The sequence below is a fragment of the Lasiodiplodia theobromae genome (genome assembly GCF_012971845.1).
Source record: "Lasiodiplodia theobromae strain AM2As chromosome Unknown scaffold_43, whole genome shotgun sequence".
In the NCBI taxonomy this organism is placed as follows: domain Eukaryota; kingdom Fungi; phylum Ascomycota; class Dothideomycetes; order Botryosphaeriales; family Botryosphaeriaceae; genus Lasiodiplodia; species Lasiodiplodia theobromae.
In genome coordinates, this window is record NW_023336523.1 from 87,645 (window position 1) to 108,855 (window position 21,211).

The 21,211-nt window shown below is 53.6% G+C and overlaps 4 protein-coding genes across 4 annotated transcripts; 3 read left to right on the forward strand and 1 right to left on the reverse strand.

The window, feature by feature from the left end:
• Positions 1 to 272: 272 nt before the first annotated feature.
• Positions 273 to 2,190, forward strand: LTHEOB_10953 (Choline-sulfatase; the record flags this gene model as incomplete). Its single annotated transcript, XM_035507655.1, has 5 exons — positions 273 to 637; positions 698 to 1,050; positions 1,106 to 1,422; positions 1,472 to 1,568; positions 1,628 to 2,190. The coding sequence occupies 5 exons, from the start codon at positions 273 to 275 to the stop codon at positions 2,188 to 2,190; spliced, it is 1,695 nt and encodes a 564-aa protein (XP_035366884.1).
• A 5,007-nt stretch (positions 2,191 to 7,197) lies between these two features.
• Positions 7,198 to 13,754, forward strand: LTHEOB_10954 (Nacht domain protein; the record flags this gene model as incomplete). The annotated part of the gene is made up of 4 exons (XM_035507656.1): positions 7,198 to 7,449; positions 7,502 to 7,949; positions 8,001 to 8,126; positions 8,176 to 13,754. The coding sequence occupies 4 exons, from the start codon at positions 7,198 to 7,200 to the stop codon at positions 13,752 to 13,754; spliced, it is 6,405 nt and encodes a 2,134-aa protein (XP_035366885.1).
• Positions 13,755 to 14,707: 953 nt separating this feature from the next.
• LTHEOB_10955 (uncharacterized protein) lies at positions 14,708 to 15,388 on the reverse strand (the record flags this gene model as incomplete). The annotated part of the gene is made up of 1 exon (XM_035507657.1): positions 14,708 to 15,388. One exon carries the CDS (start codon positions 15,386 to 15,388, stop codon positions 14,708 to 14,710), a length of 681 nt encoding a protein of 226 aa, XP_035366886.1.
• Positions 15,389 to 18,383: 2,995 nt separating this feature from the next.
• LTHEOB_10956 (Midasin) lies at positions 18,384 to 19,215 on the forward strand (the record flags this gene model as incomplete). The annotated part of the gene is made up of 2 exons (XM_035507658.1): positions 18,384 to 19,139; positions 19,195 to 19,215. The coding sequence occupies 2 exons, from the start codon at positions 18,384 to 18,386 to the stop codon at positions 19,213 to 19,215; spliced, it is 777 nt and encodes a 258-aa protein (XP_035366887.1).
• Between the last annotated feature and the right edge of the window lie 1,996 nt (positions 19,216 to 21,211).

The following is a 21,211-nucleotide window of genomic DNA, read 5'->3' on the forward strand; positions in this document are numbered from 1 at the left end:
AACTCGTATGCGTGATGTAGATTTTATGGAGTAGAAAATGTAGGTAGCGAATTAGGTCCATTGCGTGATTGACAAGGGTGTTCGCGTGACGCAGCTCGACCGACCATCACTCCCTCCGTAACGGCTCTTTACCGGCTCTTCACCGGCTCTCAACGTCGGACAGAACTTATCTCATCCGATGCGACTGCGGTACTTATTGCGTGGCCAAGCGTCGCAATCTCCAGATCTGGCACCAGTGCTCTTCTACTCAATTTTACACAGGAATCCTGACCATGGCTCCATCAAGCTCTACGAAAAGGCCAAATTTTCTGGTCATTGTTGCCGATGACCTCGGGTACAGTGACATCTCACCATTCGGCGGAGAGATCAAAACGCCAACTCTCGAGAAGCTGGCAAAAGATGGCATCCGCCTGAGCAACTTTCACACTGCTTCTGCCTGTTCGCCAACCAGGTCGATGCTGTTCTCCGGGACGGACAACCACATTGCCGGGCTTGGACAGATGATGGAGCACATGGCAGCATTTCCTGACGTCTTCAAAGGAGTGCCTGGGTACGAGGGCTACTTGAACTGGCGTGTTGCAGCGCTTTCAGAACTTCTGGAAGATGCTGGATACTTGACCATCATGTCGGGAAAATGGTGGGTGCTTTGACTACACATTGATAATGAAAATAGGGCTACAACTGACCCGTATTGCAGGCACTTGGGCTTGACGAAGGAACTTGCACCCTGCTCTCGTGGCTTCAAGAAAAGCTTCAGCTTCCTGCCGGGTTCGGGTAACCACTACGGCTACGAGCCTCAGCTCGACGCCAATGAAATCAAGATCCCCTGCCTCAACACCGATGAGCACTGGATGGACGGCGACAAGTTCATCGACAGACAAAAGGACCTGCCGTCCGACTTTTACTCCACCAAGTACTTCACGGATAGGCTGCTCGACTTCTTCGAGAAACGCACTCCTGACGAGAAGGACCAGTCATTCTTCGCTTACCTGCCTTTCACAGCGCCGCACTGGCCTCTACAAGCCCCTAAGGAGGTGATTGATCAGTACGGTAAGTCTTCTCGTTGACTACCTTCCAAGTATCTCATAGCTTACAATGTATGCAGCTGGAATGTATGACAATGGTCCCGACGAGCTCGCTAAGCAGCGGCTTGAACGCCTGATCTCTCTCGGACTTGTCCGCCCAGGCGTGGAGCCAGCACCGCCGTCTGGCAACATTGGCAAGCCATGGACTGAGCTGACTGACCAAGAGAGGAAAGAGTCTGCAAGAAAGATGGAGACCTTTGCCGCCATGGTTCAACTCATTGATGAGCACGTCGGGCGTGTCGTTGATTACTTGGAATCAACTGGAGAGCTTGACAACACTTTCGTTCTCTTCATGTCTGACAACGGCGCGGAAGGCGTTGCCCTCGAGGCTCTACCGGTATGTAATCAAATTCTAAAGTTTTGAAAAATTCGCTAACGGAAGGAAGCTCATGGGTGGTCCGCGAACCATGGCCGGAGTGATTGACCGGTACTACAACAATAGCTACGAAAACATCGGCGACAAGACGTCTTTCGTCTGGTACGGTAAGTCAAACCACCCCATCCCACAAATCAGCCTGCAATGCTAACACGGAGACGTGTAGGGCCGCGGTGGGCATGCGCCGCAACAGCGCCAGCGCGTGGCTTCAAGTGTTGGATCACCGAAGGCGGCATCAACTGCCCCTGCCTGATCCGCTATCCGAAGTTCGCCGCTGGTGCCGCAGACCAAGAAGGCAAGATCTCGCACTCCTTCACGACGGTCATGGACATCCTGCCAACCATCCTCGACCTCGCCGGCGTGAAACACCCGGGCGACACCTTCCGCGGACGCAAGGTGCACCCGCCGCGTGGCAAGTCGTGGGTGCAGCACCTCAACTCAGGCGACCTGCAGGGCACGTCGGTGCATGGCGAGGACGTGCATGTGCATGGGTGGGAGCTGTTCGGGCAGCGGGCGATTCGCGAGGGCAAGTGGAAGGCTATCTGGATGAATGCGCCGAGAGGTAAAGATGACTGGGAGCTGTACGACGTCGAGGCGGATCCGGGAGAGTTGCATGACAGGAGCGGAGCGGAGCCAGAGGTGGTGGAGCGGCTTGTCAAGCATTGGGAGCAGTATTTTGCTGAAACGGGAATGATCCAGACTCCTGTTTTCGCTGTGACGAAGGCATGATGGAATATGTAAGGCTTCACGAACTGCTTCGCGTTGAATAGCTCTATACTTTCACGATTTTGGCGCTTCGGGCGTTTCTCATGATTAAGTTGGAATGCACTCGGACCTTGAACATCACCCAATACTGATGGATTTTTATGCTACGCTAAAGCCAAGCAAAGCAGATACTCACAACGGATGAACATCGGGCTAAACCGCATTGTATTCAACGTTTTCCAACGGCCTCTCTGCTATGAAAGAAGGATGACACAGAACCTGCGCTCCTTCCATATCTCCAGGCCAGAAAAAGGTGCATAAAAGACATGTTGTGAAGGGAGACTACTTCTGCTATCTGTAGTCGCGTGTCCTGCCAGAGCCCCTGAGTATGGATGGCATCCACCGTTTTAGTTGAGAGTTTTCTCAAATGCAGCCCTGCATTAGGCCCTATCGGTAGGTATGGCTTATTGGCCATATGCTGTGCCGTCTTTCAGCCTCAATATGCAGCTAAGGCGGGGGAAGGCTGGCTGAGCCGCCGGGCGGGGGCCAGACCGTGCCCCTGCTTGTGCTATCACGCAGCATGGTCTATCTTCTGAGTGATCATCGCAAAGAATTTATTGAAAGCTGAATTTTCTTGTGAAAATTACTGCAGGTATAATCTCCCATCACGACAGTCTTAAGATGCCAGTTCTTTTAGATGGCGGTCCACAACCGTATTTGTGTAACATACCCTGCTGGCTAGACTCGTCCTTACCAGCCACAAAGCCACGCGCCAACATGGCTGAGCAAAACCAATTCCTTGGGATATCTAAAATTACAACATGTCAACAACTTCGCCACAGTACAGCCTTGCGTCTGCAAGCCTCCTTGAGCAGACCGGTCTCAGGCCAGCGGTTAGTGGTGGCTTTGGTGTTACCATCACAAGGCTCTCTGATACTCATCCTTTTCCTTGGCACCCTCGGGTAATAGTCAGCCCTGCTTTCTGTCGGAGTCCAGACCCATTTCAATATCAGTGTTGTTTGCCTTTGTGTCAATTTTGTAGCAATTATGACAGAGACTGAGACATCGATCATTGCCCAGAATGCTTCGTCGTTGCCAGAAATTGTTGCCAGATGAACAGCACCTGGAAGCCACTTGTCATGCGCTGCAAGCCGTATCTGGAAACCGTTGACGCGCTTATTGAGCCAATCTGTCGGAGGCCCGCACGTTCACCCCATGACTCAACGAATCATCACATAGGCTTGCCACAACCGTTGAAATTCCTAACATCAGTAGGAGCTGCTTGCGCCGTACGCAAATAACTCATGATCTGGAACCACCTCACAAAGAACGCAAGTGTTTTGAGCGGGGCAGCTCGCTTACGAAACAAACTTTGGCTAAATCAGAATGGTGGATACACGTGCGCTTTGCAGGCGTTGCTGGCAGTAATGGGACTCAGCACATCAGCCACCTTCACGCTTGGTAGTACGAGGCACGTGTTGCCGACGAATCCTCATAATATCGCAGCAGTGGCGAGCTTATTGGCCGGATCGTCAATGTTGGATGAGAAGGTCATTGCTCCCGGCTCTCAGCGGCGCACTGAAAAAGAGCTCAAGCGATTGGGCCTATTGGAAGACGATAAATTCAGCATGTGATGGTGGAGCAGCGGCAATGACGAATGGGGGGAGCGGAGAGAGGTGCAGGTTCGGCATTGACATTGACCCTGCGGAGTGGTATGACGTGCATGAGGTAAATCCGCGTGGTGCTGAGACATGACTCAAAGCTCTCGTTCCTGAATGTCAAATGACTTTAACTGAGGATCAATCTTTTATACGGTAATTGCTAGACTTTGACCTCAATTTTAGTGGAAAAGCCGAAGCCCAACCTTTGCTAGCTAAACCTACCCCTTCATTAAAATCAATATTTTTTTTTCAGCGCCGTAGACCTTCAACGAAGCCAAAATCTAGATCTCTGCAAGTAGGTTGTGGTGGGTGGTTGGGTTTAGCCGGTAGAGGGTGGGTTTCCGCTTTTCGACTAAAATTAGGGCTGGGATTATTGAAACTGAGGGGGGCAAGACCACTCAGCACGTGTCCGGCCGTTCAGATATTCTCAGAAAGTTGACAAAAGATGGGGTAAAATGCCTTGCCTTCCGAAAGTGGCTAGCTGCATGGCGCCATAGACGGATTTGCCAGGTGGTCGAGCTGAACTGATCAATTGATTCGTATTCCCATCCCATCGGCGTCCTGGTGGCTCAGCTGAGCCAGCCAGCCTTTGCGAAGCGAAGCGACGCGGGAAGACCGGATACGTGATCTGTCTACACAGAACCGCAGCCAATCGCAAAGTTGGCCAAAAATGCGAACACTGGCGGAAGGATTTGGAGTGCGGGAGTGATGGGTTGTGGTCAAGGCTGGGCGGGTGTCTTGGCGTCGTCGAAGCCGTCTGTTGTAGGCATCCCTGTAGCAACACACTTATGCTTATGTGGTGGCTGACAATTAGTGCTGATCACGGCACGTAGCTTCACACTAGCGCCGGCTACGATCCGTACTAGTTTCGGCTGAGGCTCCATCGTGTTCGCTCAGGTACTTTGGGTTCCGAGAATCACTGCCCCACCCGTCCCTGTCATTTCCGTCTGGACCATGGGAGGCGTGCGAGGGGCTGCTTCCGGTCCCGGAATGGCATTCGGGTGTGAGTTTGATGTTCCCTGTCGAAGCGCTCTCCCTCCGCCGCGGGATTCTCTCAACTCGCACCAGCAAGAAACAGGAGGGCTACATAATTCTACCGGTGAGTTTTCGAGTGCAACACTACATCGATAAGCATGCCGTTGCAGCGTGGGGAAAGCGGGGGCACGGCCAATGAGTTGGAGACGATTCGACCAAGGCAAGCTGTCGCAAACTTTAAAATGGCTCGGGCCCCGGCAGGCAGTGTTACCAGAAAACCGCTGGAGGTGGCTGGGTGCCGCCGCATTGATACAGGTGGTACGGCGGGTTGTGGAGCGCGCGGTTAGGGCCCGGTGCTACGGTGGGAAAGCGTGGCGAGTCTCCCGTCTTGAGGCTGGCTGAACCGTGACCCAAATGGGATCATCCAAATTGTGGTGGCCGAAAAAGGAACTTCAACGCAAGATCTTTCAGCTGCGGCTGCGGAGGGGGTCCAGGGTGTTTACAGAGATGGAGAGCATCATCGACTGCCTCGTGCGCGTTAGTTGGAATGAATTTGTCCAGGAAGATCTTTCACCGGTCCCTAAAGAAACCTTGCATGCGTGCCATGTGGGCGACTACGATGAGACTAGCTACCGGAATCCGGCAGTATGTTGTGCACAGTCCCCACATTCAGGTATGCATGCAATCAATCGTACACTGGGGTAAGAGTCAAATTGCCTACTGACCAGTAGATGACGTGTCGAGAGAGCCACGGCGCTGACGGTAAACGTTCTCGTGCGAGGTGATGTATTGGCGTTACACGACGTATCTCCTATAGGAAGTAGCACCACTTGGAACGGGTGGCTCTTTTGACTCTTACCTGTCAATGGTGGTTGGGCAGCAATCAATGGCTAGAGAGAGATTTGAAAGACTACCTATCGCGGACGTGATGAGGTTTGACAGCCTGAAGAAGAACTTAGAATTCCACCGCGAATCACCGCATGCCTAATGCCAACCCGGTGTAGGACAAAGCACCAGCCGAGGTAAATGAAGGGTCCAGTGAACGAAGCATGCGCTCTCCCAAATGCTCAGGACCCTGTTAGCCCGTCCCGGAAGCGCCGGGTGGTGTGAGTTACGCATCTGATCGACGTTCCACGCGTTTTAGGTGGCGCTCGTGTACCACCAGAACGGCGACCCTGAAAAAATGAGCTGCAGCCAATCGCAGGGAATCTGCATGCTACAATGGGTGGTCCCTACCACACACCTGAGCATTAAAACCTCACGCATGCACGGCAATCAACACGATCCATCGCGCGCCCCGAAGAAAAGAAAGGGTGCAGTACCTGTCGAGATGAGAATCGGACATGGGTCCGTAAATCCCCCTGCGTTCCCCAATTACAACGTGTTGAGAACGGATGGCCTGCTCCTAAATGTCAGCAAGGGGTGGCGGAGGCGGAATCCACTCCGACAGTCTGGTTCCGATCAAGCGATGGGGAAATCTCAACAAGGCGTGACTACTTCATCGTGTGTCGTAGCTTCAACATAGCCGTGCCAGCGGCGGCCCGTCTGATCACATTCACAGTTGGAATCATCTTGACTCCGAGAACTGTGTTATCACCAGGGACTTGGAGTGGCTGGTGGAGATGCGGGGTAGCGAGGCGTAGCGTACCAAATTTGCTTAGATAAGTTGTTTGCATGCAAACATGACTTCCGCATATAGGCAATGGTACCTATGATCGACAATTAGCACGGGTCACACTAGCCCCTGCAGCGACGAGTCGGAGATAAGCGTTGCTGGAATCGGTTTCGCCGCAATACGTAGTGCAAGTGCGTCATTTGCTGAGACCCCACTATAGCAGAAGCGCGCTATCCACATCTGAGCGAAGAAGTTGCGGGCTTCAGCCAAGCCCCTGCTTTTGACCAGGCACGTCGCGTAGCTGCAGCATCCCTTCACACCCTGGCCAGTGGCTGTCGCGTAACATCCGCCATCGGGCATTCCCACGGATGCGCCGTTTCTCGCGATGGCCATCGATCCATTTTCCCTTCTCGTCGGTTGCATGCAGTGGCCGTGCTGAATGACATGCCAGCGCCGGGAGCTGAAAAATGTGGTTTGCCGCTACTCGCCATACTTAATTGCCCTTCCTTCCAGCTTCAACGAGGGCATGGGTAAGATAAAGAAGTGGTTTAAGAAATCAGCCTCTTGCTGCTCCTCCGACCCTACCCGTAGCTTGCACCCTGAACCTCCGCTCCAACCACGGACTGTGGAACCGAAGGAGACCGTTGCGTAAGTTATCTGTCAACACGTGAAACCGAACCAAACACTCAATTTATACTCAGAAGCTCCACAAAAGCAACCGCAGTCACCTCAAACCAATCGCTCCCCTCTACCACGTCTCTTCCTCCCACGAACGTCGACATGGCCGCACCGGAAGTACAGTCGACCCGGTCGAGCTCTGCTTCCACCTCCAAAATACAGACTGCCGAGAAGCGAGACAGCTTCACCAGTAGCAATGGCTACCATGAATCCAATGGCACCAATGGATACAATGGCATTGGCCGCTCCAATGGATATGGATCTTCCAGTCCAGTCCTTCATTCCCCTACTTCAAGTACGACGAAGACGAGCATCCTCCGGGAGAGGACTATTCGGATGACTCAATCAATGAGGGTATTGCCACGCCCATCCACAGGTCGGAGCAATGCTAACTTTGCCACATCAGGTACGGTTTGGAGGATCCTCAGACATGTTCCTCGACAACATCAGCAGCTTCGAAGATTTCCTCGATGCCGTTGCTGACCAACGCTTGCGATTCATGCCGCACAGCGGCAGCAAGTGGGACAAAGTCCTCCGCTGGGCCGAAGGATTCTGTACCTACGTCTACGGCTTCCATCACATCGTGCACACGTTCATGCTCCACAGCGAAGACGCGTCCAGGATGATCTGGAACAGTGTTCTGGCGCTGTTGGAGATGGGACCTCGGCACATCAAGGTCCTCACCAAGGTCTTCAGCGTCCTCAACCGTCTGGGGATGTCGATCACGCTGTTGCTTCGTCAAGAACTGCTCTTGACTGCCACTTCCGAGATTCGCCGTGGGCTGGCCCACGCGTATTCTGACCTCATGGAGCTGACTTGCGCCATCAGCATGCACTACGTCGGCAAGAGCCAAGGTAATTTGTCACTCGCCATTTGCTTACCTTGACTGCTCACGTACTTGACAGGCGACCAGCGGATTGACATGGAAGATTTCAATGATCAATTTAATGTCTACATCAACGCGTATTACCAGCATCGGGATCACGTGGCTGATGCTTTGTGGTCTGTCCACATGAAGAGCATCTCGGAAGGTACTTGATCAATCCCCGCATGTATCTCGTGATTACTGACAACGATCAGCGGAGACGGACAACTTCCACGACATTCGCAGCTTCCTTGAGCCTGCCGATAGATCTGTCCAGAAGCTCATGATGGGCAGGCATTCTCTCGGCAGCGAGAGGGCAGAATTCACTTGTGAATGGTTCAACTACCACCTGAACGACTTCGTGATCAGGAACAACAAGATGCTGCTGATCACCGGACCCAGCGGCTGCGGAAAGACGATGCTTTCCGACTGGATTGTCGAGTCTCTGCGCGGCTCAATGGAGTCGGATCAGTACGATGTCGTCTTCTATCGCGTCTGGACTGACATCCCCGAGACCACTTCCGCACTCAGCCTCGTGAAGGACCTCTTCATGCAGACGCTCAACAGGAATATTGGCGATGAAGTTCTCATTTCCAGCGCTCGGCGAGCAATGGACATGGCATCCAATGGCAGCCCTGCTGCAGCAGTTGAGAAGGTCCTCTGGGAGGGTCTTGCCCACGTGGCTTCGCACTCCAAGCTGATGATTGTCGTCGATGGCCTTGATCAAATCACAGGCGACCAGCACGCCGTCTTGGATCATCTCCACTTTGTTGCCGCTGCGGACAGGCATTCCAAGGTCATCGTCCTCAGCCGACCTCTCCAGAAGCCCGCGCCATCGAAGACACAGCACCTCTCCATCAGTGAAAAGAACATCCTCCACGACATCCAGCTGCTCATCGAGTCCCGCATGGACGAGAACGACCGCATGTCAGGCATGAACATCACCGACAAGAAGGAGATTGCGCAGAAGATTGCCGAAAAATCGCACGGCTCCTTCCTCTGGGCCGACTGCGCCTTCCAATGCCTCAAGCACGAGCGCACGCCCTCGGGCTTCATGCAGTGGCTCGCGCGCGCACCGAAGAGCATCGAGCACTTCGTCGACCACCACGTCAACGAGCTGCAGCTGGCCGACGCCGAGACGCGTGCCATCCTCTCCTGGATCCTCGCCGCGCACCGGCCGCTGGCCGTCACGGAGATCAAGCAGCTGCTGGAAATCGACACGAAGAACCACACCATCAGCGTGCGCTACGACGACGTCACCGAGACCATCCGGCACGCCGTGGGCCCGCTCGTTGATATTGTTGAGGGCCACGTCTGCCTCAAGCACCCCAGCTTCCGGCCGCACCTGGTCGAGTTCCAGACGGACAAGTTCAAGTTCGACGTCAAGAAGGCGCAGTCGTCGCTGACGCTCCGGCTGCTAGCGTACGTCAAGCACTACGTCCACGAGGACACGGACGTCGCCTGGCGCCCGGCCCGCCCCTACGAGGCGCGCACGTACTTCGACAGCCACGCGCTGCTCGAGTACGCGACGCGGTACTGGGTCGACCACTTCCGCGTCTCACGCTTCTACAGCACTGAGCAGAAGACCACGGAGATCGATGTCCGCCTCCGCAAGTGCTGGCCCAGCTCGACGCTGCTCGCTGTGCTCGAGGGCGCGTGCTTCGGCTGGGGCACCGTCAGCGTCGAGCGCGAGACGAACCAGCGTGTCGCGTTCGAGATGCGCAAGGCCATCCTCGGCATGCACGCCACGGCGACGCTGCAGAGCATGGTCTTCCTGATCCAGCACTACACGCAGACGCGGCGCACCGAGGTCACGTCGCTCGCGTACGAGGCGTGGCAGATCAGCCGGACCATCTCGTCGTCGGACACGACCGTGGCGCTCGAGTGCGCCCACGCCTTCGTCATGGCTACTGACACGTTGACGGTCAAGAAGCGCACCGAGGTGGTGACGCGGAAGGAGGAAATGCTGCAGTATCTGATCGCGACGCACAAGCGCACCGGCGGCGTGTCGCACGAGCGCACCATCCGCTACACCAAGACGCTGGCCGAGCTCTACGTGTCGATTTCTGAGACGGACAGAGCCGTGTCGTTGTACCGCGATCTGTACAACGTCAGCATCGAGCGCTACGGCTACTTCCATGAGGAGACGACGGCCGTGTACAACACGCTCGTGCAGCATCTGAAGGCGACCAATCGCCATGACACGGTGCTCGAGATTGTCAGGGACTACCATGCTTATGTTTGCAAGACGTTGTCGGTGAACGACGAGAGGCGCGTGAAGTCGACGATGAACCTGGTGTCCATGTACGAGGAGCGCAAGGAGGTGGCGAAGGCCGAGGAGGTGCTGGTCAGCTACTGGAAGAGCGTCATGACCAGCAGCAAGTCGTCGTCGACGTCCATCGAGACCAAGGTCGACATCGCTGTCGAGTACTCGCGCTTCCTGCGGCGCCACCAGCGCACCGAGGAGGCCGAGGCCGTCATGCGCGGTGTGTACTCGGAGGTCGTGAACACCACCGAGGAGTCGCGCCAGGAGAGCTCGTCCGTGTTCAAGCGCGTCAAGGCCATCGCCCAGGAGTTCAAGTCCCTGAAGTCGTTCAGCATGGCCCGCTCCATCTACTCGCGGCTGTGGGAGCAGACCAAGTCGTCGTCCTCCACCGAGTCCTCGTCCATGTCGGAAGAGGTGGCCACGGAGCTCGCCGAGACGGTCAGCGAGGAGATCACGACCAAGACGGAGACGACGACCATGTCGACGTCCAACTTCTCGACGCTGACGACCGAGGACGAGTCGACGCTGCGCGAGGTGTTCCAGTCGTCGCTGACCATGTCGTCATCCAACAAGTCCATGTCGTCGTCGGTCATCAAGACGGGCATGGCGCTGTCGTCCAGCTACTACAAGAAGGAGCAGTACCACGAGGCGGCCACGACCTACTCGCAGATCCTCAGCAAGACGTGGGCCTCGATCGAGACGCGCGAGTCCAGCGTGCAGGAGCATTCCGAGGAGATGATCGAGGTGGCCATGAGCCTGGCCGAGTGCTGCTTCCAGCAGCTGCAGATCGAGCGGTCCGAGACCATCTACCGCAACGTCTTCCGCACGCTGCTGCTTCGCTCGTCCAAGAACAGCAGCCACCACGAGTGGGTGGTGCGCAAGGCCCGCGCCGTCATCGAGTACCACAAGCGCATCTACCGCTTCGACGCCGCCGTCACCTACTACCACGACCTGTGCCTGCACCTGCACCAACGCCTCGGCAAGGCGCATTCTACCACCATCGAAATGTTCATCGAGTACGGCACGCTGGCCCGCAAGCTCGGCCGCCGCAAGGACGCCGTCGAGGCCTTCCGCCACATCCACCTCGCCTTCAAGCACGAGGAGGGCTGCATCCTGCGCAAGGGCGTCGAGCCCAGCCTCACGCTGTGCGAGCTGTACGAGCAGGACCACGCGTGGGGCGAGGCCCGCAGCGTCTACGCCGCCCTGTGGCTCACCGTCACCACGCACGCCAAGGACTTCGATCTGCGCGAGTGGGTCGAGGTTGTGTACGAGCGCTACCGCTTCGTGCTCGAGAAGCTGTCGACCGGCAAGAAGGAGGAGTACGAGGCGCTGCGGCAGGTCGCCGTCGAGTACACGGCCACGTGCAAGACGCTGTACGGCGAGAAGCACGAGCGCACCGTGCGCGCCACGCTGCAGCTGGCCGAGCTGTGCGAGCGCAGCGAGACTCACCGCGAGGAGGCGATTCGTCTGTACGAAGAGGCGCTCAAGCAGAGCAGCAAGACCAGCATGACGACGACCAGGTCGAACAGCTCGCAGTCCACCAGCCAGACCACCTCTACCACCTCCAGGACGACGACGACGACGACCACCGTCTCGTCCGTCGCCCGCAACAAGCTCGCCCATATATACTCGTCCAAGGAGACGTCGTCCTCGCGCGCCGTGTCCCTCCACGAAGAGCAGCTGGCCTCGACGCGCGCCGAGTACGGCGCCTCCTCGTCGGAGAGCCTGACGGCAACCCGCGAGCTGGTCAGAAGCTACAAGCGGCAGAACACTTCCGAGAGCACCTCCAAGGCCGTCTCGACCCTGCGCTCGTCGGTCCTCGAGATCTTCAAGAGCGAGCGCAGCTCGGAGCGCGTGTTCGAGGCGGCGCGCAGCCTGGCGCAGACGTACGTCGCGCACGGCTTCAAGGCCGAGGCGGCGTCGGTCTCCAAGGAGCTGCGCGCCTCCATCTTCCAGCAGCTGCGCGAGACGAAGCGCTCCGAGAGCAGCCTGGCCGTCTTCCTGGCCGCCTTCGAGGAGACGGCCGTCGGGCGCAAGTCGTTCAGCGCCGCCATGGCCGACATCCGCTCCGAGATCTTCTTGTACTCGGCCTACTTCGAGGCGCTGTCGTCGTCAACCAAGACATCGACGTCGATGCACATCACCACCATCCTCGCCCGCGGCGTGCGGCTGCGCACCTTCCTGCTCGAGTCGGAGCGCACGGAAGAGGCCAAGCGCGTCGAGGAGGAGCTGTTCGCCAAGTTCGCCGAGCACATGTCGGTCGAGTCGACGACGACCGTCGTCGACAAGCAGACGCACCGCACCACCCTCGAAGCCTTCTTCTCCATCTTCCTCTCCAACATGGCCGACACCGACGAAGACTCCGAGGAATCCAACTCGACCCAAATCTCCATCACCATCATCGAGCACGCCGTCAACACGGTCCGCGAATACGCCAACGCCGCGCGCTACGCCAACGCCCTCGCCCTCGCCGCCCTGGTCCAGCGCTACGTCGCCCTGGTCGGCGGCTTCGCCTCGGGCGCCGTCGTGCACGCCGTCGCGCGCCTCTGCCTGTACCTGGCGGGCCGCGGCACCGAGAAAAACAGCTGCAAGCAAGCCGACGCGGCGCTGTACGCGCGCTGCCTGGATCTCAGCCGCGCGCTGCTGCGCCACGCGCTCGAAGCCTGCGCCGCGCTCGGCATCTCGCTGACCGACATGGCGGTGACCGAGCTCAACGAGATCGTCGTCGTGCTCGGCGACGAGCAGCGCAGCTACGAGGTGCTCGAGCACGTGTTGGCTGCGCTGTGGCACGACAGGACGGTGCATCGCACGTGGTCGACGCAGTTGGTGCTCGCGATTGGGTTGAGGTTGACGGAGACGAGGGCCGCGCAGGGACGGGTCGACGATGCGATTCACCTCGCCGAGGATATCAGGTACAACCTTCATCGCGTGTATGGGCCGTTGGACGTCGCGACGCTGCAGTTTACGATGTTGTTGTCGAGTTTGTATACCACGCGTGGTAGGCATTCGGAGGCCGTGCAGCTGCATGAGCATGCGTTGACGAGGTTGGCGAATGGTGTTGGTGCGAAGGAGGATGGGGAGGATGGTGTGAGCGGCAGCGCGGATGAGAGTGCCAAGGCGGCCCTGGCGCAGTTGGAGGGCGCCCAGCGCTGCATCGCTGCTGCTGGTGGGTGGAACGGCGCTGGTGTGGATGCGGGCCGCTTCCGCGAGCTGTTTGGGGAGTTGTCGCAGAAGTATGGCGGCCAGCGCGCTTGGGGTGAGAGGAAGATGGCGCCCGTCGAGAAGTGGTCGATGAAGGTGGATGCGAAGACGGGCGCTGGGTGGAAGGCGCCTGAGACGTTTTCGTTGACGGCGGTGGGGTATGATGGCGCGAAGGAGGGTGGTGTCGGCCTGTTTGATGGTGCGGTTGCTGGTAGGGCGAAGAGGGCGAGTGCGTTGAGGAAGGTGAGTAACCATGTCGTCATGCATGGATCGAGGTCTTCGAGCTATGGAAGCCAGATGAGTCAACTGCCTGTGAGAGCAGTGTAAGGGGATACCGGTCGCTGCCCACTCAATCTTTCTCTTTTCTTGTTTTTCCTTTTTCCCTTTGGTACTGTCACTTAGCAGGCATTGGTTCTGTGTTTCATTATTGTTGTTCTTTGCTTGTTGAAAAAAGTTGCTTCAGGCAACCGCCTTCTTTACCTTTTCACCATACAGCCATCATTTCCACTCTCATTGTAACAAATAATGTCTATAATACTTGCGTAGCAATTGAGTTTTCACGGTCATCGGCGTCGTCACTTGTTTCTATACTGCTTGGAATTTCTCGGTTCACCAGTCACGATTAAAAGCCAGTCACTTCAATGAAATAGCATCTGTCTTGATAGTCATGCTTCGTCACTGCGACTTTAGTGATATACCGATGGCTGCATCTGTGACATGTACTCTGACATTTTACAAGCTTGACATGCACCCCAGAAAAACTCTCGTAAGAAAGTCGATCTGCCATCTCCGTCCTGGATCCCACCTTAGCTTGGGACGATGCAGTCAGTCTTTCGGCACAGTTCCCAGAGTACATAGCCAATCAGTGAAGTACATGAACTTGAATTGCCAAGAATGAGGTAAGTCGAACACCTGTGGGGAGCTGGAGCGATCATCCGGACGCATTTGTATGAACAGAATTATGACACTTGCGTCCGGACGATCGCTCCAGCTCCCCATATTTGTCCATTTATCGTCGCGTTGCATACGTTTGCTCTGCTTCAATGCCTTTTCTCTCGTAGCTTCTCGACCCTTGCTAAATTAAAGCACCAGTATTAAACAGCACATGGGTAGTTGAAGCTATCATCCGGAAGAGAATGTCGGATTAAAAACTCTACATATACATCCAAACGATAGCTTCAACTACCCATACTAGTATATACCATGATCACACAACCTTCCAAAAATTCCACTGGTACGTGTATTCGAATGATAAAAAGTAAAGGGCAAAGAGATCACATTCAAAAGGTAGACCCGACACTGTCATTTCTGTCGTCCGTGTCGTCATCTTCAAATTCCTCCGATCCCTCCATCGACTCCAGGCTCTCTAATGCCCGATTGACGCCCTCCTCGATGTAGTCGGCAATTCTATCCTGTACACTCGGATCCTCCTCCTCCGGCTTCGCCGATTCTGGCCGTCCTCCGTCGTCATCATCACCGGTATCAGGGTAAATGCTGCGGCTGGAATCCGTTCTGCCCGAAGATTCAGAGGGAGGTCTCAGAAAGGAGAGCTTGGTAGTGTTTTGTGCCTCGATTGCTGCGGCTTGCGCTTCAGCATGGTACCGTTGGGCTCCCATGCCGCGGAGTTGTGTTCTCAGTTTTTTGACCTCGCTTTCCAGTGCGTGGGCCCTTCTCAGTAGCATGATTTCCACCCCTGGTCCCTTAATATCTTCTTGTTCCAAGTTGTCCGTCATCAACACGTACTCAAGGGCTTTGGCGAGTTCAGTAATCTCTCCCGCCTGGGTGCTGATGGTTTCCTCGCTTTGTGCATGAGCTTTTTGTAAGTGCTCGTTTCGGCGCCTGTATTCTTCAATGAAGTCTTGCTTGCGGCCAAAGATGTTCTCGCATGTCTCGGAAATATCCTCCACTCGTTCTGCTAGGCTTCGAACCGACTCGACCAAATCGTCAAAGCTGGCTTCCATTTATTGGGTTTGTGCATTCAGTGATTCCGTTGTCCTGTTCTGAAAGTCTCGCTATCGCAGGGTAAGCCGTGCGGGCGTTAATCTTGTTCAATGATTTTTTGCGCTCTGTGAAAATGGAACAAGGCCGGACTCTCCGTCATGTACAGAGCGACACATCTCTACGCATTGATTTATATGAAAACAATGGATTTCAAAGCTGTGTCATGTCATGAGTTTGGGTCTATTCCACTTTTAATTGATTCCGCCGCCTTGGCTCAAGGAACAAAAGAGAGGTAAAAGCGAACAATGAAGACAGTAATGACATTTCACCCTTTCCAAATGCGTCGAAACATCCCTTCTTTGTCCTATCTTTGTCATCGTCTTTGTTTCTCCCGAGTGCAATCCCACTCTGCTCACTTCCTGCCTGCTACGTTGAATCATCGGACTGATGTTGCCAGACACAGCTATGTATGCGCTGCCATCGTGAAAAGATGCAGTTCAACTGCAATAGGAGTCCCAGTGAATTGCTAAGTATGATAGCTGGCTGAATCGCAAGAGACGAATTATTGGTGAAATAGAGGTTGCTTTGCCGAAGCCTTGAAACGGGAGCTTAAGGAATCGTATCTGGTGCGCGAAGCGTTACAGAGTACTTGGTGTCTATCTCGGGCGGCATACACTGTATATTGTTATCTTTTGCTATCCCGAAGACTTCTGACAGCTTACACTCCAGACTTTGCTGCTTCATGCGCAAGCCAGTGGGCGCTTTCGTTACCGGCGATTCCTTTGTGAGCCGGAATCCAGTGTAACTGAACTCCCAGTCCAACCCGATGAACTTCGTGCATAGCCTTTCTGAATGTATCCGTGATGTAGCAGCCTGTTTCATGTTTCTGTTTACGAATGGAGCGGAGTGCCATCTGACAATCGCTGAAGACGACAACTTCTGGGGCCTTGGTTTCGAGAGCCATATCGATTGCCATCCAGATGCCCATAAGCTCAGCTGCTCGTACTTTCAGTCCAGGGTCTGTGTCGAGGTAAGCCTGCGAGTATTTGCCCAGAGCAGGCATAATCGCGGCTGCGCCAAGCCTCTTCCTGATTCTGCTCCCGTCTGCATACACTATGAGAGGAGACGCTTGCTGGCCCGATATGCGATCGTGGTTGTCGACCGCTTCAGCGGGATTGTCGGCTATGAATACAGGTAAAGAGGGAGGGTAAAGTAGTCCTTGTTCTAATTCTTCCGTTGCTTGTCTGGAGCAATCATTCGTGAAATATCTGCGCTGAGACAGTGGCCACTGACAATTATTGCTACCTTGCGCAATAAATTTCCATCTTGCGTCAGCCAGCTTGTCTCCCAATGCCAGATACGGAGATTTGGTAGGTGTTTTCCACATTACTTCGTCGGTTGAATGCTGCTTCGGTTTACTTGAATTCAATGAATTAAGCCAGGTGATGTTGATTTCTGGAAGTATTGTATAACATGTAGTTTTCATCAGTGGATGGCGGATGGATTGCTTTAAATACGCCTCCAACTTTTTACGGGAGTGTGCCATGGGATAGCCTCTTCTAGCGCATTTTATGGAGAGGCTGGGCATGTTATCGGTGAAGAGCAAAGATTATCATTACAAAACTATGAAGGAACAGTAGGAATGTATGCAGATATCGTGAGTTACTCGTAAGGATGTATGGAATGATACTCGTGGTGGTCATTTCAGATCCCCTTGAAATTCTCATGCATACTTGGATCGGATGACCTTGCTGTGATTCGGGGCAATCGGCGATCATCTCAAGGTCATATTTGCACTATCGTGATCATAAGCCGGTAAAAGAAAAATTTGGTTCTACGATATGTATGTACAGCAGCGTCATTCGCACGCCAAAGAATTCTTTTAGCTTTGGAAGACTTCGGGGCGGTAATCTGGTACTACAGACATTTGAAAAGTATGTGGAGATCCTGGTGGCAGGTGGGTACATGCAGCTCTGTAGGCCGAGGGGACAAGCACCCCAACCTCCCCGCTACCACTCATACGTCCAGCTTAACCTCAGCCACATTTCAAAATTCCAACTTACTCAGTATTGACCTTTGTTACCGTTAGCTATCGGCCCAAAAAACGCCGCTATCTTAGCATATGAGAGGTGATAGCCCTTGCATTAATACCGCCGATTGTGTCCAGAATTTCGAGAGAGGAAACACCCGCCATAAGGCTCTTTTAGGATGATTGTTCTAGAATTATTGGATATTATGACGTAAAGCGTTGAGTAGGACATGTGATGGGTTATTCATGATATGAATCGATTGCTTCTGAGTAAGGAGGTATTACAAGTCTCCGTCGACTAGATCATGTGCTACTGTAATACAACTGAATCAACACTGATTGTGTACTGCAATCCAGCGCGAGGCGCGGATGGCTAACATTTTTCTTTCTTGTTCGCGCACATTCCAATCTCCAGTGGCCCGCCGCTATCAACCCTATCTAACCTCAAAAATAGCCCTATCATTTCTTTCAAACCATGCATATAAGACAACATGAATTTGTTACCCTCTGGGATTACTTTCGCGAGAATATTCACTACTGTATCGCATCTCTTGCTGTCCCGCTCTACCTACCCTCTTCCCGGAGCTTACTAAGGTCACTGCCTCAACATGTTTGCGAGATACAACAGAAGTCTTGTAAGTTCCGGCGTTGACACCTAAGAATTGATCAAGGAACAACAGCTGATAGTTTATCGCCTGGTGAACCAGTGGCCCGGAAGCCGACAATATCGATCTGTTCCTGCTCACAGAAAAAGCGTCAGACGGCCCATACAACTATCCGGGGAGCGTAAGCCATCAGAAACCGGTTTTCATGCTGTCATCCGCAGATTCATTGCTCGCTACAAAGAAATGCGAAGTGCGAAGAGACTGCCATGTCAAATGCTTTGGAACTTTCTGTTTGGTAAGAGAGTAGACAATCAAAAACCAAGCCAGCACATCAGCCATCATTCAGGAAGAACGCCAACGGTCACGACATACTTTCTAGGAATGTACCCGAGAAAGGATGACCGTGGTACGGGCTGTGACACTGAAGATCCCCAAGAAAATTCAGACCAGCAGGGAAAGAAAGGTGATGCTGGGGACGTTGCGCAGACTGACAAAAGAGCTCGACATCTTCGAGACGTTGAAGAAGTTGAAAATGGCGTAAAAGCGCGCAAGGAGATCAACATTGTTGGAGAAATTGGGGAGAGTGTCGAAGAGAGTGATGACGCAAAAGATGGGGTAGATGATTCCTACACGGCTAAAGTGACGACAGACCATGAGAAAGATGTTCAAGAAGTTGGAAACCTGGAGAAAGCCGATCAGATTGAATGGAATGTTGCAGACGAAGCTAAAGAGGTCGAGAAAGATGTTGACGAAGAAGTCAGAGATGATGTGGATGAAGAAGTTGACAAAGGTTTAGAAGACATCGAAGAGCATATGGAAGGAGATTTGGAAAAAGACGAGGAACATGCCGATGAATATATGGAAGAACACGAGGTTGATGAAGGTCTGGAACAACTAGAGGAAAATGTCCAAGAACTCAAGGAAAGTGTCGACGGAGAAGTAGAAGAATCTAAAGTGGATGTGGACGAAATAGTCGGGGAAGACGTCGATGGAGAAGCCGACAAAAAAGTTGAGGAAGAAGCCGAGCAGTGTCTAAAAGTAGTCGTGCAAGAGACTGGAGAAGAGATCAAAGGGGCTGCTGAAGACGACTTGGAAACCACTGACGAAGATGACGAAATCAGAGATGAGGATAGGAATGTAAGAGAGAGTTGCAGAGGCGGTGTTGAATGTGCCCCTGGAAGGCACGCCAAAGAAGGTGTCGAAGAAGATGTAGAAGAGGTTGAAGAACGTTCAATGAAGGAACTCCCTCCGAAATCATTATTGGGAAAGAAGGGCACCATTGAGAAGACTGAGGAGAAGGGAACAAGCCGCGAAGGACATCACGATGGTTCAAACGCCCCAGAAACACTCAAAAATCCGTTGTTCAAGGCCTGGACATCAGATGAGCCCCCAAACGCAGGGACATATGTTGGAACCTCTGAAAAATCGGAATCACTACGACAAATAGAACTACAGACGGAGCCAACTGAGCCAATACAACCTGGAAACATGGCTATTCAAGCTATGCCACCCTCGGAAGACATCAGAACACTCTTCTCGCAGATAGTAAATTTTACCTCTGCAAACGACGCACTGCAAGGCCCCAGGCGAACAGCACTCGGGACGAGGAATTTCATCAGTTATGTCTTAAACCCCAGGGGAATCCACATCGATATGGACGAGTCCAAGACAGAATCGGCTTTTGACCACTTCAAAAGCATAGAGCCACCACAAGGGTCAGACGTCCAGAAGCATTACACAGACTTCAAAGGGTTACACTCATCGACGGTCTGGATCAGTCCTACATCAGATGTCATACAGGCGATTCACAACAACTACTCTGAGATGCATCAGTCGGTCCCAAAAGCCCTTTGTGAGCCCGAGTGGGTAGATGATGCCGTCAAGTATCTGCTTAAGAGCGAGCCTCGGAGGGAGTTACAGCCTAAACCAAGCAGCCCGCCACGATGGCTTCCTGTTCGAATGCGAGAAGAGAGCTTCCGGCCACAAGATGGTGGCGTCTGGGAAATGCCTCCAGTTGTTCACAAAGATATGCCGGTGGACCTTTCGTTCAACTTCAACGTGCAGCCCGATTGTTCTTACTGGATATGGACTGGTGGCTTCCGTCCGGAGATTAGTGGAAAGTTAACGTCACTCGCATCAGTACGCTTTCGCCGCTCACTGTGCCCATATCTCACAATTGAGGTCAAGAGGGACAATAAAGGCAGTAGCAAGGGTCGACAACAGATTGCAGCTGCCGCTTCCACAGCCCTGTATAATCGCTGGACGCTCAGGGCGAGGTCTCTACGGATGGCCGGAACACCTCTCAGCAGAGAAAGATTTTCAGACGTGAGGCATTATGGGCTTCTGCTCGCTGGCGTCAAATACGAAGTGTGGTGCATGCGGCCACACAACCAAATCGGTGTATCTCGTTATTCTACCAGCGCTTGGTCTGGGTGTAGCATGCGACGAGTCCACTCAGGCGATCTTGACACGAGGACTGGAATTATGGATTACATCAATTGGATAAATGAGATACACTGCTGGGGCAATACAAGACACAGCTCCAGCTGTGTTAGTGACATCGAAGGCCGACTGATACCGGAGGGGAAGGCGTTGACAAATACGTTTGCTCACCTGGCTCATACGAAGATGGATGATCTGCGAATCTGATCAAATTCAGCGTGGAGCGAGAGAAGAATGGGTTTGATCTTTTTCTGTCCTTTGCAGTTTGGTATCGTCCGATTGGTTGAAGTGTACAAAGTTGTCAATTTGATCTTCACGTAGGCGTATAGTCATTTGTGTAGTAGCCAATATGTTTGCTCTATGTTACGTAACTGGAAACTTACGAATGATTGTGTGTATTTGAATTTGCACCAGAGTGGATAACTACGGCTAAAGTGCTATAGGTAGCTTGGTTAGTCCATACTGCGATGAATAAAAATATGAAAAACAGAAAGTTTTCTACAAAACGCGGTAAGTGTAGTTCACCCGATAGATGTCGTAGAGCAAGAAGCACGAACGCCTGCAGGTCGTACAGCGTTTGGCTCAGCACACACAGGATCAATAGAAAGGCGTTATCTGCATTGGAAGCGACGGGGTTCCCGGCAGTGTGGTTCGTTAGGGATGCATAGGGGGGAAACGAAAGGCCGCGTCCAATGGTCCTGCAGCAGATCGCGCATCGGCGAGGCACTTTAATGAAATTTGATGTCAGTCGGGCAGAAGGCGATGAA